General features: G+C 44.2%; 1 protein-coding gene across 2 annotated transcripts in view; it reads right to left on the bottom strand.

The window, feature by feature from the left end:
- Window positions 1-6,830: 6,830 nt before the first annotated feature.
- The window catches only part of Isx (intestine specific homeobox), a 16,981-nt gene continuing 5,997 nt past the window's right edge, over window positions 6,831-17,814 (bottom strand). The window contains exons 2-4 of one of the 2 annotated variants that reach the window (XM_021219774.1): window positions 10,217-10,368; window positions 8,496-8,612; window positions 6,831-7,676 (exon numbers count right to left, since the gene is read on the bottom strand). In XM_021219774.1, coding sequence (XP_021075433.1) covers window positions 7,440-7,676; window positions 8,496-8,612; window positions 10,217-10,368 — 506 coding nt within the window. In that variant the 3' untranslated portion in view covers window positions 6,831-7,439. The remainder of the gene's footprint in view (window positions 7,677-8,495; window positions 8,613-10,216; window positions 10,369-17,814) is intronic. The other variant, XM_021219773.1, reaches the window with a different exon arrangement.

Below are 17,814 nucleotides of genomic sequence, written 5' to 3'. Positions count from 1 at the left end.
ATAGGGAACTTTCGGGATAGCATTTGAAATGTAAATAAAGAAAATAATAGAAAAAGAAAAAACAAACAAACAAACAAAAAAAGAGTGGTAGTGTTGTAGGCTCAGGAAGAAAGTTGTTCTGAGGGTGAAGTTCTGTAGGAGTGGCTAACTGGGGTGTCCAACCTTTGAAGTTTTGATGTGATGCTAATGTGTGAGCGTATTGGCCTGTATTCAGGACTATTATGGGAGACATTCAGCCTGTGTGCTGCACGTTTGGACCTTGTTTCAAAATGATAGCAACAACAACAGAACTCCAAAGCAGCTCATCAATCAGGTTCATGATACACTTGGCAGTTTCACACTGAGGATAAGCAATGAAAGGCACACATTCTGGATGGGAGCTCTGAAGTTCAGGGAATGATGAGCAGAGAGCACAACAAACACTTCACTAGAACATATCCATCTAAGCATGGTAGCTATGACAACAACGGTACTTACTGAGGATCAGAACTGCCAGGTGGCTGTGGTCCTAGCTTCCTGCCAGCACTCAGAGAGTACCAGCCTCCTCCTGTGGGATGGTGGGGGGCTCCATTGCTTTTTTTTGTGCAGTGTGCACATATGTAGACAGCATTTTTGAAAGTAGCCCTGACTTAAAGTTGTTAGTTGGGGAAATTAAGGCTGAGCTAAGCTGTGCATAACATTGTCAAGGACTTTAAGATTGTATTCAGCTTAACCAGGAAGCCCTTAAAGTAAAAACAAATGTGTGCTCTTTGAACATGTCAGAGCTTTTGCATGGTTGATGTGTTGTGCTGAGACACAGCTCCTAGCCTCCTCAGGGATGGCTTCTATCTGTCTCTTAGGCCTCAACCCTAAGCCTTGACTCTGAAGAGGCTTTTTCCGGTCCTCCTGGCTTCCCTGTACCATCTCCTGTCACTAACTGTTGTGTCTGAAAATGAAGTGTCTCCCACAGGCTCACATATTTGAACACTTGGTCCCTAACTAGTGATGCTATTTGGGAAGGTTGTGGAACCTTTAATAGGTGGAGTCCCAGTAGAGGAAATGAGTCACCATTTTTTTTTTTTTTTTTTTTTTTTGAGACAGGGTTTCTCTGTATAGCCCTGACTTTCCTGGAACTCACTCTGTAGACTAGGCTGGCCTCAAACTCAGAAATCCACCTGCCTCTGCCTCCCAAGTGCTGGGATTAAAGGCGTGCACCACTACCGCCCAGCAGAGTCACCAGGTTTTATAGCCCAGTACCATTCCTGTTTACTCTTTGCTTCTGACTGCAGACATCATGTGACCAGCTTTCTTTTGCCCCTTTCAGCATGCCTTCCTTGCTCTGGTGGACTATCTTCTCAGTCTGAGGCGAGATGAGCCCTTCTTCCTTTAAGTCACTGCTTATATTTTTTTTCACAGCAATGAGAAGAGTAATTCACACAACAACTCATCACACCACGTCAAACTCTCTCAGCTCTCTAGAGGGCAGAGTCTCTTTTAGTATCTGTGGTTTTCCAGTGTCTACTACCCATGAAAATATGGGCATTACTGTGGTGCTCTGAGTTACTTACCTTCTCCTATTTATTAAGCTTAGATAGATAATGCTTGAGATATATAGCCAACCTGGCCATCTGCTTCTCTCAGAGGGCCTGTCCCACTCTTCCTGTTGGGAAGCTCTCAGCTTCCTGGGTGTTTGCTGAACTTCTTTCTAAACAATCAATTCTCCCTATTTGATACCTTCAGGAAAGTCTCTACCTGTCACTTTTGGAAGTAAGCCCCAGATATCCTTCAGTTGGTGACCCCTGTTTTGACTTGTTACAGATTCTTTTTATCCTTTATTTCCTGTTTCTTCAGGTCATCTCAAGTGAGATGTACAAATGGGGTCTTCCTCCCTGTCTTTTAAAGGTGACCCCAGCTAGGTGGCTGATCTCTGCTGGGGAAAGGCCCCATCCTAGACTTTCACATAGGGCTCTGGAACAAGATTCCTTCAGTCAGTCCAGCCTTAGCCCAAGGGGACAGTGCTATGATCAGATCCACATTTCCCCAGCTTTGCCAAATATTCATGAACTCCTGGTGAGAGGATAGATTCAGTGGTCACTGTCAGAGGTTCCTGGGTATCACTGAGTTTAAATATCCCAAGGGTCTTGCTTTCTGTCCTGTGAATCTTCATAGAACCTGGGCTACATCTCCAAGGCCCTTTATCTGGGGGAGGCCCGCCTGCATTCACTTGGGTACTTGTCATCAGACTCTATAAGTAGCTGGCATCTGGGGGCGGTGCTTAGGATGGAATTTGAAAATGTAATCTTAAGTAGGATAACACAGGCGCAGAGAGGCAAGTATCACATGCTCTCTCTCATAGCAGACCCTAGTTTCTAAGTGTCATATAGGTGCGTGAATGTGGGAGTGTATGTAAAATTCAGGAAAGCAGGAAGAGACCTAAGAGGCTAGGGAGGAAGCTCCAAGGGAGCTGGAAAGGGATATAAAGCTCACGTGGTAGAAATGTGGACGGGGGTGGGGGCTGGGATCAGAAAGGCACAAATGCAGGTGGGGACAAGGAGACCAGAGAGATGAGAAGATTTGAGAGAGGAAGAATCAGTCAAAACTAAGCACAAAAATGACACATGTTACTTCACATGGTAATTACAATAAAGAAAACCAAAGTAAAGAAATCTCCTTCCGCGGCTCTGGCCACTATTTTTTCCCCCTGCCTACTCCTACATGTGGCCATTATGTCCCACTTCAAACAACATCTTGGGAGACTTGGGGATGAGAATCCCTGTGTAATTGTTTGGAGCTGTAAATGACTTAAATTGGTTAGGATTTTAATTGCCATGAAATGACTTTATTACCTTCTGGTGATAAGAGGACAGTAACCTCCTTCTCAGAGGAGAACAGGTCTCCACCCAGGGGTCACCCAGCGGTCAGGGCCCTCCCGAGGAGCCCTTGGAACAGCCTCATCCAGCAGAGATGACTACACTGGCACCTGTATGGTGTTCCCACTAACTCTCAACCACCTAACCAAATTGGGGCCATGGTAAGCCTCTGCCAGTCTTTCTGCAAGTTCTGACTTCTCCTATACAGAATATTGGAGCCTGGTCCAATTTGTTTCTTTTACCTGTGTAGAAAATCACAATAGTGTAAGTCAGAGAGACAATTGGATATGGGGTAGAAAGATGACTAATTACAGAACAGAATTTAGCCATTCATCTAACATACCTAGCACTTTCTGTATACTGAACATAGTACTAGAAAGGAGAATTGGTACAGTAAATACTGGGAGGCCACACATATGTAATAAATATATAGCCCACCACATATGCATTTATATTGTTACCGATTTTGTACACAATTTATGTGTTTTCATTAATTACAAATCATATATATATATATATATATATATATATATATATTAACTATATCATTATAATTTTATGTATGTAGTGGTTCCAAGCTTTGGCATCAGCAGAAATGGATTTTAAATAGACTGATGTTGCACAAGTCACATTGCTTCTCTGATGTGATGAGCCTATGTCATAGTACTTGGTACAGGGTAGGACTTCAGAAACAGGGCTAAATCATCGCAAAGAAGGTCCACAGTGCTGTGGAATCAAGAAGGAAGAACCATCATAAAAGATAAGATTTCTATCTATAAGCATGACTTTTTCCAAGCTACAAAATCACATGCATATAGCAGCTATTAGACATCCTTGGACTGGACTATGCAAAACATTTTCTAATTTCCGAGGAGAGGAGGAGAACAGTGGGGTGTTCTTTGAGTGGAGATTTGACTTTGCAGTGGAAAGGCGTACCCTCAAAGAGGGGCAGGCAGTCCTGGCTGAGAGATGAGCAGGGCAAAGGGCAGAGATAGGAATGTTCTCGATGCGATCCAGGGGCCTCAGTGATGACATGTTCCCAATGCAGGGTGCTGAAGGGCAGTCCTTGGAGAGGTGGGGACACAAAGGGCCTCTGGAAAACTTCTCTGCTAGTTCTTGAGGTTCAACTTAAACCTGTTACGATTTACTTTCCATATTGTCCCTGGCATCATTCTGGGGACTGCACACACAGCTTGGCTTTTCTTAGTCGAGATCAATGGTTCTCAACCTCTGAGTCGCAGCACCGTTGGGGGCACATATCAGATATCCTGCATATTATATAATTGCATTATGATTCATAACTAACAAAATCACAATTATGAAGTAGCAAAGACAACAATTTTATGATTGTGGGTCATAACACAGAGAACTGTATTAGAGGGTTGCAGCACCAGGAAGGTTGAGAATCACTGTTTTAGATGGATGTGCAGATATTGGAGCTTGGGCTGGTGTCTCAGAATGGCATGTCTTCCCAGCATTCCTGGCTTCTTTGTGTGACCCCTGGCAGCATGGTTTTGAGAACTCTTTTCCACACCAGTTTTTCACCTCCCTCCCTTCCTTTTACTAAGTGATTCCTGGGCTGGTGGCTGAGGACCTGGTTTTGATTCCCAGAACTCATGCAAGCTGGATACCATAGCATAAACCTGTATCCCAATGTTCTCTCAGTGAGATTGCTGACTAAGACAAGAGAATTTCTGGAAATCCATGGGCTACCTACTCTAGTGTGTGAAGCCGTGAACAAGAGATCCTTTGTCAAACAAGGTTTAAGGCAAGGACTGATATGTGAGATTGTCCTCTGTCCTTCATATGCACATGGTAGCACATGCATATCTGTATTCACACACAAAAACATGAACACACACATATCATGTATATACAAGATAAAAAATTAAAAACATAAAGATAAATTGGAGACTCTTGAATTTTCTCATTGCTCTTTCTGCTAAAGTTAGAGTCTGTCAGGATGGGACTCATCCCATCTGTCAGGATTCCTGATTGCTGCTTGCTCAAAGGAGGGGCATGGAAGAAGAAACAGACTCATGATTTTGACCACTCATTTGAGAGTTTTTGGTGGTCCAGAAATGGTATCAAGAGCTCCTGGGATAGTACTTAGACAGCAGAGGAGTTGAAAAAGTATTTGGGAAAATGACCCCTCCCCAGACATGTTGTGTTCTTACCATGTGCAGAGGCTCTGTTCTAATTGTCACAGCCTCCCACAGAAGCAAGGACGTTATTAAGGGAGAAGTAGATGGAGGGAATATGTAATTTGTTGCCTGAGTTTCCATAGTTGGGAAGTTCAGAGGGGTATAAGGCAATGGGATAGCAAGTTGTTTTTTGGAGGGTGGGAAGGAATCCCTGGGAGGAAGATGTGCCCAGACTCAGTGTTCCCTATAGCAGCGAAGCTGAGCTTCTTGCAACTCATGTTTCCTATGCTGCCAAGATGTCTCAGAAGGTAAAGGCTCTTGCTGCAAAGATTGTCCTCAGTTTAATCCCTGGGAGGTCTGAGACCAAATTTAAACTGGAAATTAACATTATAGAAGCTACCAGGATAAATTTCTTGCTAAGCATGCAGGCAGTAAGTCCAGGGATAGAAAAATGATGAGAGTTACACTTGTATAATGGGTTTCTGGCTTGGTTTCAAACCTGTGGTGTACCTTCGAGATGGCAGAGCCTTTAGAAATTTGGGGAAATTATGTTACTGAAGATGTGCTTTTAAAGGGGATGTTAGAACCCTGGCCCCTCTCTTGCCTTTCTTTGCTTCCTGGTGGCTGTGAAGGAACACCCTCCACTGTGTTGTACTGTGTTACCACAGGCCCAGAGCAACATGACCAGAGGACTATGATCTTCAAACCCTGAAACCTTTCCACTTTATAGATTGTTTATCTCAGGCATTTTGTCACAGCGAAACAACACAACAGGCTACCCAGTTATGAGCTACTTGCTTTTTGTGTTTCTCTACCTACCCCCAGCTGTCCCCTTTCACCCAGAGTTATCTGCAGGTCAGGCTCCAATCCTCAAGGGCTCAGGCTAGATGAGAACTTCTCAGTTGGAGGAACGATCCCATGTCCTGTAAGCTGTGGTCTGTAGTTTTAGTGTGCTGAATACCCTAGGGCAGAGCTGGCACTGGTATCTTTAACTAAGAGATGGGGAAACTGAGGCCCAGATACATGAAACAATGAGTTCCTGAGCAAATTAGAGGGTATGCAGAGCTAAGACCTAGGCTTCTCAACTCTTGGCCTACTTCTGGGGTAGGTCAGGCATTATGCAGATTTCAGGTGTTTTTGGATTCAAGATAAATTTTCTAGAACCTACACTGGAGCTATATGCCTCAGTCAACCTTGCTGACAGGAGCAGCAAGGACAAGCCTCTGAGACTGTTGGGCAGAAAGAAAGCCCAACAGGAGGCCTCTCTGGGAGTAGTAGCCTGTTGAGGTGGGGACTCAAAGCCATTGCCTGCCCAGTAAGTCATGAGATGTCAATGTCATTCCAGTGTCTGCTCACCCTGCACATCCCAGAGTCTCCTAGTTGCTCATTACCATAGGTCAGGTGGGAGTTACTGCCTACATCTTAGAGACAAGAAAAACCAGACTCAGCAGGACATGTGATCTGTCTAGAGCAGTGTTTTTCAACCTTTCTAATGCTGTGACCCTTTATATGTGTTCCTCATGTTGTGGTGATCCCAACCATAAAGTTATTTAATAGCTACTTCATAACTGAAATTTTGCTACTGTTATAAATCATACTGTTGATATTTTTGGAGATAGAGGTTGGCCGAAGGGGTCGCCATCCACAGGTTGAGGACCATGGGCCTAGAGTCTCTTTGCAAAGAAATGAAAGAGGTCTTTTCCAGCACAGATGGAAGCAGTTTAGCTGGGCCCTGGGAACACAAAGAACTTTGCTGTCTTGCTCATCAATAATGCCAGTGAGGATGGACAGCATCCTTTTCCAGCCCAACAAAATGACAAAGACACTAAATTCTCTCTTAAATTAAAATATTTCTTCTATTTCTCTCCCAGTCTGAGATTTCTCATATCAGTCATACAGAGTGTGCTAGATACAAGCCGAGTGCAATGTCATCAATATCCATCTGCAGGCAGAGGCCAGGATCACCTTTCAGCTAACCTGGGCAAAATCTGACCTGTGCAGCTCAATATCTATTTTCAAGTGCACAATGCTCAATGTTCAGTATGGACATCATGAACGAGTACACAGATGGGTGCATGGATGTGCAGCCCCTCTCCATGCCTCGTATTTCCCAAGGCTCTCCTAAGTAAAGGAGAAATGGGTCCATAGAAATGGCTGCTTGGTTACATATGATGTCCAGAAGGGTGAGAGGAGAGCAGCTTATGCTGGACTTCATCCCCAGCCCTTAGTCAGCCAGTCTTCAGCAGTAGGAGACTGACTGGCTGGTGAGATGCAAGCTGTCCTTTGCTGTCATCCATGGCCAGTACAGTCTTTAATGGCAAGCTCTGGATAGCTTCCTGGGCTGCGGGCCATTGATGGATTGTGGAGTTATTTTCTCTGAGGTCCAGGGCTGCCTGCCATCACTGAGAGAGGAGAGTTGCTTGCTTTGAAAGAGAGAAATCAGTCCCTATGTTGAAGTTGCACAGATGCTGCCCCACTTGGGGTTTGCGGGTGGGAGGATGAAGGTAGGGATACAAGGATGCTGAGTGAGAGGGCCAGGCAGGGGCTGTAGGTCCCATGAGTGCCACGGGACAAGGGGAATCTGTGCAGGGAACCAGCTCGAAGGGGGCTGAGTCTGAGAGAGTAGGCAGCATTCTGTGGAAGGCATCAATGTGGTCATAGCAGTGGGTGTCAGCACAGGACCCTGTCAGGAGAGACCAGAGGGAAAGAATGAATCCTAATCTTTACCAAGGACTGTCCCTGCTGCCTCCTGGGGGCCCCAGCCGTCAGGGAGCTGGGTAATGGGAGCAGCTTGTCCTGTTTTGCTTGAGATTTTCAGTCTCCTGGGTGGCCTAGCTGAGTGCAAGATCACCAACAACCATTTGCAGGCAGAGGTCAGGATTACCTTTCAGCTAACTTGGTCAGGAATTTAACCTGTTCAGCTGGGTCTAATCCTCACAGCATGAGTAGCAACTATGCCTGGGACATCACCTCACTCCTCAGGGCTTCTTCAGTAGCAGACCATGAATACAATGTTCCAGATCTTAGTCATTTCATCCTTGTCCAAACTTTAATACTGACCTCTAAGGGGCAAGGTGACTCTTTTTTTTTTTTTTAATTTATTTTTTTATTATTTTCTTTATTTACATTTCAAATGCTATCAAGGTGACTCTTTTATGCTACACTGTGATGTGAGATTTGAGATGAGATGTAAAACTGGGCAGTCTGCTTTACAGCTGAATGCCCAAACCCTATGTTCTATGCTTTACCCTGTAACTCTGTTTTGTGAACTGTGAAGTTTTGTACAAGTGATAAAACCACCCCTTCCTGTCACTCAGAGGGAGAGCCAGCCAGCCATTTGCTGCAGATCCTGTCTTTCTTCCTTGACTTTCCTACTTCTAGAAGGATTTCCACTGTGCTTGCGACTGTAGGCACTTCCCTCAGGATTCCCCATGTCAGGGGCTGGTTGAGATGTTCCCAAAGGACTGTCCCTCCAGCCCCACTTAAGGACTGGGTCACTCACAGACATGTCCGTGTTTGAGGGCAGGGCCAAGCTGGCCTCACCAGGCTGCTGTGGGGCACTGAGGTTCCCACTCTTCTCCTGCTTCCTCCACTTGGCTCTCTGATTCTGGAACCAGATCTATGGTCAGGGAAAGAAAATGAAGTGTGTAAAGGAAGTACAGTTCAACTAATACCTTTACCATCTAATATCTCCCCCCCAAATGCAGAACATTGATTATCTGCCAAAGAATGAATACTTCGCTGTTTATAAAATCATAACTGGGGGGTGGTTCTTTGCACGTGATGTCTGGAGACTTCAGGGAAGAGATGAGGCTCATAATCTTTAGAGTGGAAATGGGGTGGGGGATATTTATGAGTGATAACTAAGAAGGCCTGGGTGGGGTCTGCAGTTAACAGAGCTTAGAGTTTCAGGTCCTGTTAACAGCTGCCACGTGGGAATGTGTTTCAGACTCATCCAATTTCCAAAGTGAAAATCTTGATTTTTTAAAAATGCGTTTGCATTTTCAAATGCTGTGCAGGCCAAATAAAACCCATCTGTGGGCTGTTTTCCATCAGCAGGCCACCAGTTTGCAACCTCCGTGGGCCACTTGGCATCTATAGGTTGAACATTGGCAGATCTCTGCATTCGTGGGCGCCCTGATGGTGTCTGACATGTGGCCATTTGTACTTGGTGATTCTGGGAGGCAGGTGTTTGATTCTAGACTTGATGGCAGATGCAGGTGCTAAGCACTCAGCTGGAGCACAGATCCAAATTGGGGTAGGTGGGGGAGGGAAAGGGGAGCTGGCTCAGGCTGGGCTGAGCTCTAGCCAGAAGGAGGTTGAATAAGGAACAGCACATTGTCTGGACTCCTCTTTTGATTTTTGAATGAGAACAAATGTGCTGCATTAAAAAAAAAAAAAAAAAAAGAATGATGTAGAAGACTTTGTGTTCAGAGAGTTATAGTGCCAGCAGAGTTACAGTTGGATATGACAGACCCTCTCATGCCAGCCTGGGACTTGTGAAACAGAATGTGTCTAAAAGCATGGGCTGGGTCTGCCCTAGAGGTGACAAAGGGCTACTGTGTCTCTAAGCATGGACAAAAGAGTGGATGCTCTGGAGTAGAGAGATTATGGATGTTAGATTAGGCTGTCAGTGATAAAACCCCATCTCTTACTGTAGACCCTGGTCTGTCTACTCCGCTCACACCCAGGGGACATGGATGTATTCTGTACCTAGGCTCACCAACAGGACCTTCATAAGCTACGCCTGCCATTCCTAATGTTTGATTGGCCCTCAAGCTGAGAGTGATTTGCACAATTTAAAATCATTGAAGAAAGAAACCAAAAGAAGAGTAATGTTTTTTAAACTCTGCAAATTGTACAAAAAACAGATTTCAACACTTTTAAATCAAGTTCTGCTGAGAATGTCACCATGATCACCTCTTTCTGCCTTGGGTGTGGCTGCTTTCAGGCCTCTCTGACAGTGACTGTATGTGTAGCAGAACCCAAAGTGATGCTCTTAGTAAACCTGTTGGGTACCCGACCAACTGTTATGGCAGATAGTGTGAGTGACCTTTAGAAAGCGTGAATAGGTTAGGAGATAGGGCTTGGGGACAGAGGTGGCTGGGGAGCCCCTGATGCCTGCCCACTACACTGCCATACCAACGAGAGAAGAATCATTGTTAAATGAGGTTGGTCTAATTTCTTAGCAAGTAACATCTGGCTGGAAGTTGGGTGCTGTACCTGTACTCGAGCTTCAGGCAGGTTAATCCTGGAAGCCAGTTGGGAACGGACATGGATGTCAGGGTAATGGGTGAAGTGGAAGAGCTTCTCCAGCTCCTGCAGCTGCTCTGTGGTGAAGGTAGTGCGAACTCTCCGCTTGTTCTTTTTTTCTTCTGTAGGAGAAAGCATGTAAGTTGGGTCAGCAACCTTGATGTCAGCCCCTTGGGGAAGAGTTCATATTGCTTTGTTCTTTCTTCTCCAAACCTGTGACTACTGCTGAGTCTTGGTCCCTGGCTCCTTGGAATTGGAGCTTAGCAACATATTTTTCTAGAATACTTTCTAGGCTGATCTTCTACTCCACAGTGAAGTCAAGTTAACCTTCTAGAAATTTTCTCTGATTTTGGCCAAATGCCTTTAAGAATTACCCTCTTGTCTACATTGGGAGATGGCAAGCCATTGCCTGCAGGTCAAACCCTGCCTACTGTATTTTTAAATAAGGTTTTGCTGAAACACAGCTCTACATGTTGCTTTTTGTATTATTTCTTCCTGCTTTTGCATTATAATGGTGTCATTGAGTCATTGTGTCTGAGAGCATATGGCTATAAAGACTGAAATAATTACCATCTGGCTCTTTACAGAAAAAGTGTGCCAACCTTGGCTTAAAAAGTATAGGCTGAGCATGGCAGCAGCAGGGCCCTGCCAATCTGTCTCCAATCCACCTGTCTAGCTTCAGTTCTATTCAGATCCGGTGTTGCCATTTGTAGGGCCTACTGAAAAAATGAAAAAATGAAGTTCCTTGTTCAGAAAAGTGCCAAGGGCCCTTTCCTTGATTTTCTAGATTGTCACTATCTATCATGGTAGGGAGTTTTCTATCAATGAGTCTCTATCTATCTATCTATCTATCTATCTATCTATCTATCTATCTATCTATCTATCTATCTATTATGTGTAAATATGTATACATGCCTGTGTATGGTGTATGTATATGTGTGTGTACATATGTATACTCACACACAGAATTTACAGGAGGACAAAGGGTGCCCTGTTCTATAATTTTCTATAATAGTCCATTGAACAGGGTCTCCCACTGATCTTGGAACTAAGTTGGCAGCCAGAAGTCCCCAAATGATCCTCCTGACTCTGTCCCTGGGGGTTACGGCTGTGCAAGTAGTTACATACTGCTTTTCTACATGTGTGCTGGGGGTTTGGACTCAGGGCCTCATGCTTATGCAGCAAATGCTCTTCCCTACTGCGTCATCTCAGACCTCATGGCTGTCTTTTAATTTGCTATTTAATTTTGAGAGAGAGATTAAATGAGAACACTTATTATGTTAGTCTTCCCAGGGACCGGGTAGATACCACAAAACTTTGGGACATAAATATTCACTGGAGAGATTTAACCCCATCCTGCAACTTGGCGAATGACCTTAAATATCCTGGAAGCCATACCTCAGCCAATCCCTTTCTAAGGTGCAAGTAGGCATGGGACAGGGGAATAAGAGCCTATCTTAGGGCAGCAGGAGTAGGAAGGATGGTGAGTAGGAGGCGCCATGATCTGATGTCCTGGGATTTGCTTAATGTTTCACTGGACTCCTAAAACATGAATTCTCACCTAAAATTGCTAGTTCAAGAGAGTGACCCTTTGTATTCAGCTCTACTTGTGGAACTTCCCTCTGGGCACAGCTCTCTGTGGAACCATGGTGGGTACTCATATTGGCACAGCCAATTCTACCCCCATCACTCTGCTAACCTACCTACCCAGCCTCATTCAAGTTGCTCAACTGTACAACTTTGTAGCACACCCCCATAGCTATTTTCCTCTTTGGGACATAAATTCAGTCTTAAAAAAAGATTCAAATACTTTATTCTTTGGCCTTTGCTTGACTTTGGGTACATAGTGTCCAAGGATAGGCATCAATTGATGGGCCCCGACATAGAAAAGAGCAAAGTAAATATTTTGTCTATAAAATATGATAGGGATAATATTTTATAGTGACAATTAAAAAGTTAGAAGTCCCTAAAAACTTTGTAATAGTTAATATGTACTGTCTATATTCCATGTACAAGCTGTCCTTCTTTTAGATGATAGAGCAAACCAGTGATAATTTCTAAGCAAATGTTTGAAAAGATGAGCAATTAGAAAGGGTTTGTACATAGAGAAATGAAGTGGTACTATTAACTATGATTCATTATTCTCATGATGAGGGACATATACCAAAGGAGCCACTGTGTGGTTTGTTTTCTGATCAGGGCTTCTGAAGATGGAGCTGCAGTAGTCTTAATTGGAACAATTAGAGACACAGCTGTGTGTGTGCGGCAGCTAGAAGAGGCTGGACAGGTGGCTCAGTGGCTAAGACCAATTACTGTTCTATCAGAGGCTTAGCATTTGGATTCTGGCACTTATATTGGGCACCCCACAAATGCATATAGCTCCAGCTCCAAGGTCTAACTCATCTGACTCATCTTCTGGCCACCATGGGCACACACGTGAACATTTTACACACACACATCAATTTAAAAAAAGTAGTCTATTCATTTGTTCCTCCCTGGGAGATCTTTTAGAATGGGAGACTTGACCAGCATTGTCCATAGCTCCTCATGGAGCCAAGCAACAGTGGATGTTGGTGGAATGACCAAACTGTGTGGTTTGTTTTCTGATCAGGGCTTCTGAAGATGGAGCTGCAGTAGCCTTAACTGGAACAATTGCAGGAGGTAGACAGAGCACAGACTCTTAGCCCAGATGGTTCTCACTTCAGGCTATGACGGAGAGTGTAGTGCTTCCTGTCGAGGGAAGACTCATGCTCATGCTTGGAGGGTGAAACACACCGGGGAGGCAGCCCATATTTATCTGCACCCTTATCTTTCTGGAGAGGGAACCTCTTGAAAGCAGGAGTGGACCTTAGATTAACTGAGCAGCCATACCTGGGGAGAGCTTTTATTTTCCTCAGAATGAAACTATAATACATAAGTGCTTATACTTACGGCAATTTCTTGATAACCTATTGGCTTCAAGTTTTTTTGTGGGAAATTATTATTATTATTATTATTAAGGAAGATATGGCTTTCCCCACTCACTATAGGACCTTTTCAGCATCATGTGGAGGCTGGATGAAGACGGGGAGGATTTAAATCTTGCTCTGTTCAGCACCTGCCTGCTGACTGCATGGAAAGGGACTGACTCGGTAGAATGTTGCTAGACTCATACTGGATGTCACTGGCTTTGCACTACATATGCATTAGGTGGGTATTTGTTTCTGAGAGATGAGAATGGTGATGGTGGTGGAGTTAAAGTCTAATTACTCTAGTAATCTCTCTAAAAGACAGATGGTACCTAAAATTCACACTCACAGGGAGATGGAGACTGAGTCCAAATGGTCCAGTATACTTGGCTTGAGAAGCCGAGGTCCTTCCCTCAAGACAGGATGTGGGTTCTTGGTTTCTATCAAGAGTCAGTAATGATTATTTTCTTTTTATAACATGGTTTTATTTTATATTTTTTCCTTAAGTTTACTGAGGTTTTTTTTTTTGTTATAAATTTGTTGTTTTTTAAACAAACAATATATCTTGATCATATTCTTTCCCCTTCTAATTCTGTTTTTTTTTTTTTTTTTTTTGATACTTCCCTTCCTGGGAATAACCTCAAAGCAGAGAGACATGACATAACTGGTAGTTAGAGAACTCCAGAGCCAAGGTGTCTCCTAATGATAGGGCTTTCAATGAAGGCTAAGTCCAGTTGGGGGAATGACAGATAGACTTGAACCATAGAGTCAGGGAAATAAGTTTAGGACCTGAGGTTGGGCATCATGCAGAGAGGTCATGTCCTTAGAGCTGTGTTGTCCAAAACAGCAGCTCAGAGTGGCTATTGAAATTAAGCAAAATAGAAAATTCATCTCCTTAGCCATGTATCCATAGCAGGACAGCCAAGTGTGGGGAGAGGGTGCCATGTTGGACGTGTAGCTGCAGCACAGTCAGTCACTGTGGACAGTACTGTGTTCTGTTGGGCAGTGCTTCCTCACTGGGCTACCTGCTCAATTCTTGAAGGAATCATATTCTGGGTCAAACTTTTCCATTACAATATCATTTAATTGTCACTAATTTACAGGAAAGGAAGTATGAGATAGATGTGGTGCCAACTTTGATTTGGCCTCAGCGGTATAAATGTTGCTATAGTCACCTCTCTGTGCCTGAGGAGGAGGAAGATGTCAGTGGTGAAAATTGTGTTGAGATTCTCTGTTGGGGTGGGGTTTTCTTGGCGTTAACCTCACATAGGGCAGGGAGGGAGAAACAAGTGTAGCATACAATGGGACAGTTTGGAAAGGATGAAGGTCAGTGATTCCTGGACTAGGCCTGGCAAATCCTTCCCAGGTTCTTGGCAAAGAAGCCAGGAAGCCCAAGGCTCCATCTCAGCCCCTTAGCCCCATCTTCTGAGATGGACAAGAACACCTGGGGAGGGGGCGGGGAGGGAGAGGTGGATGAAGGCAGCAGGGATTGTCAGCTCCTCTAGGTTGCTCTTCTGGCCATCGTTTATTCTGGGAGTCGTGAATCACACACGAGTGAGTCGTCAAAGTGAAGAGTCAGCAGAACTTAATTAAGACTGAGAGCTCTTTAGCACATTGATCATAAGAAATACACAATTCATGCAGGTGATTAGGCCACCTAATTATAAACCTATGTTTCTCTGCACCGGACTCCCTCCCCTTGATTGCTCCTTCTCTGTGGTCTGTTAATTGGCCCTGGCTGTGCAGTTAAGGGCTGAGGTAGAGTGGGGGTGGGGAAGCCAGGTCTTTGCCACTGGGGGAAGCCTCTGGGAATAGGTCTGTCCTTGTCTTTGAAGGCAATGGGTTCATCAAGAAAGAGACCTTGGGCAAATTTGCAGCCCCCTGTAGGCTGGAAATACTTGACACAGGAAGGTAGTGTACAGTTAGGAGACTCAGTGCTGGTATGTGCTGGCCTCTTCTCTTGAATCAGTCAAGGACTTTCTATAGCTCTGTTCCTACAGAATAGATCAGCTCTTCCCATCAGACCTTTCTACCAGCAGCGCCTCTCCCCATTCCTTAGTCACAGAATTGCAGCCATAACTGGCCACATCTGGACCCCCCTGAAATTGTCATCTTCGAGGTGCTCTTTACTGCTCCGTGTAAGACTTTGTCCTCCTTTGTCTAACAACATCCTATCCATGCCTCAAGGCACAAACCCAGGTCTGTGGTGAATCTCCAGGAACAACACAAGCGATCTGAAGAGAAACGAGTGCTAAGTTTCAGTTTGCAGCAAGCAAACTTCATATTCAAAATTCTGTCTCAGTGTCTGTCACCTATCAAGGGAATGACAGCGATCACAGCTGGATGGCTAGATGGAAGCGCTATAGTTACATTTTCCTGTATGTTTTAATCTATATTTCCATTTTCTGCAATACACACTTTTTTTTTTTTGGTTAAGTAGATAACAGAAAAGAAGAGGAGTGTGAAAAGGGATGAGAAGAAAGAACACAACAGGAGGCGATGGGAAGGGACCCTGGAGAAGCTCAACTTGCCACAACTCGGTTTGCTGATGGCTCCCAGTGGTGACAGGTGTGGTGACTCGTTTTAGGCAGTATGCAGCTGGGCATCTTCCATGTGGGATCTCCCTTTCATGACACTTTTTAAGTAGGACTTCAGCAGGTAAATTCACACACAGATAATAGTATACACCACACCCATATATCACACCATACCACATATATCTCACTACACACATATGCACCCCACATACATTGTATACACAATATGCACACAACACACACACACACACACACACACATATATATACACACACACACACAACAATACACATACATGCACACCATACATATACATTCACATAAACCACATACACATATACACCACACTACACATCTAACACACACAGACCACATCACCTATTTTAACACATATACATACATGCACATAACACATACACATACCACACTACACATATAACATACACACCATACCACATATTTTAACACAATACATACATGCACATAACATACACACACCATACCACACATGTAACACACAAATACAAACATACAACACCACATATTTAACACACATACACACATGCAAACAACACACACACACACTACACATATAACATGCATACACACATGCAGATATACACACATACATATAGACACACAGTCCCTCATGATTTTCATTTCCATTTTTCCTTCCTTTTCTTTTAAAGGCAGTTGTCCTCTACTTAAGTGTGTGGGGTACCTTACCTAAAGTAGATTTGTTCTTCCACCTCAGTAGAGGCATAAGTTTTCCAAATATGGCTTTTAAAAATGCTGATGTACATACTTAAAGATGAACATGGGGTTGGTTTGGTATGGTGGTTTGAATAGGAATGACCCCTTTTGACTCATGTGTTTGAATGCTTGGCCATAGGGAGTGGCACTATTAGGAGATATGGCCTTGTTGGAACAGGTGTGGCCTTTGTTGGAGGAAGTGCATCACAGGGTGCATGAGCTTTGAGATCTCCTATGCTTAAGCTATACCCAGTGTGGCATACAGTCTCCCCCGGGACACCTGCAGGTCAAGATGTAGAATTCTCAGCATCTCCAGCACCATGTCTGCCAGCTGCTATGCTTCTTGCTATGGTGATAATGAACTAAACCCCTGAAACTATAAGCCAGTTCCAATAAAATGTTTTCCTTTATAAGAGTTGCCTTGGTTATGGTGTCTCTTCATAGCAATGAAACCCTAGCTAAGACACTTGGCTTTCAGTCTGCTTTACTCTTGTCTCCTGTGACCCTTCTTGGTGATATTTAGATGGGAGTCACACTGAATTCTGTTGTTCCTTGCAAGAAACATACTTCCTTCTGTTCCTGTGACTGCTGAGCAGGCTGTTCTCCTCTCCCTGCTGGCACCATCTCAGTGCCAGCTTCTCTCTCACACCCTCCTTATGCAGAGTCCATCATTCCCCTCCGAGAGTTCTGACATTGTCCGCCCAGCTCTCTTTTCTGCTGTACCATGGTGACTACCTGTCATGATGTTCAAGGTCTGGCGAGATGAAAGCAACATCACAGGTTTCAGGGACACAGTGACAGATAAGTTCCATGTTCTCTCTCTCTCTCTCTCTCTCTCTCTCTCTCTCTCTCTCTCTCTGTGTGTGTGTGGTGTAGCTACATTTCAAATGCTGCCATCCAGCTTCTACTTGTAATGGTGCAGTGGTTCAGGGAACAGAACAGGGTGAGAAAACAGGGCCTATGTCCCAGAAAGTGACTTAAACTTGCTTTTATCCTATGAGGGAATCCATTTTTAGTTACCCTTTCTACCAATAACAGAGGAATAATCTAATGGTTCTTTCTACTGAAATCCAGCCTGATTATGTAGTGACCGGGTTAGAGATACCCAGAGTCACATGGCTCTGCAAACAGAGAGGAACCGTTTTTGTCCAATAAATGACTATCAACTTCACCCTTTCCAGGACTATTTGGATAAAATCTCTATAGGAATATACTGTTGAAAAGAAATGTGAAGCTGGGCGTGGTGGCGCACGCCTTTAATCCCAGCACTCGGGAGGCAGAGGCAGGCGGATTTCTGAGTTCGAGGCCAGCCTGGTCTACAAAGTGAGTT

This window comes from Mus pahari, chromosome 19, assembly GCF_900095145.1.
Source record: "Mus pahari chromosome 19, PAHARI_EIJ_v1.1, whole genome shotgun sequence".
NCBI classification, from domain to species: Eukaryota; Metazoa; Chordata; class Mammalia; order Rodentia; family Muridae; genus Mus; species Mus pahari.
Note: the sequence above shows the minus strand (reverse complement) of the source record. Positions and strands in the feature narration are given on the sequence as shown.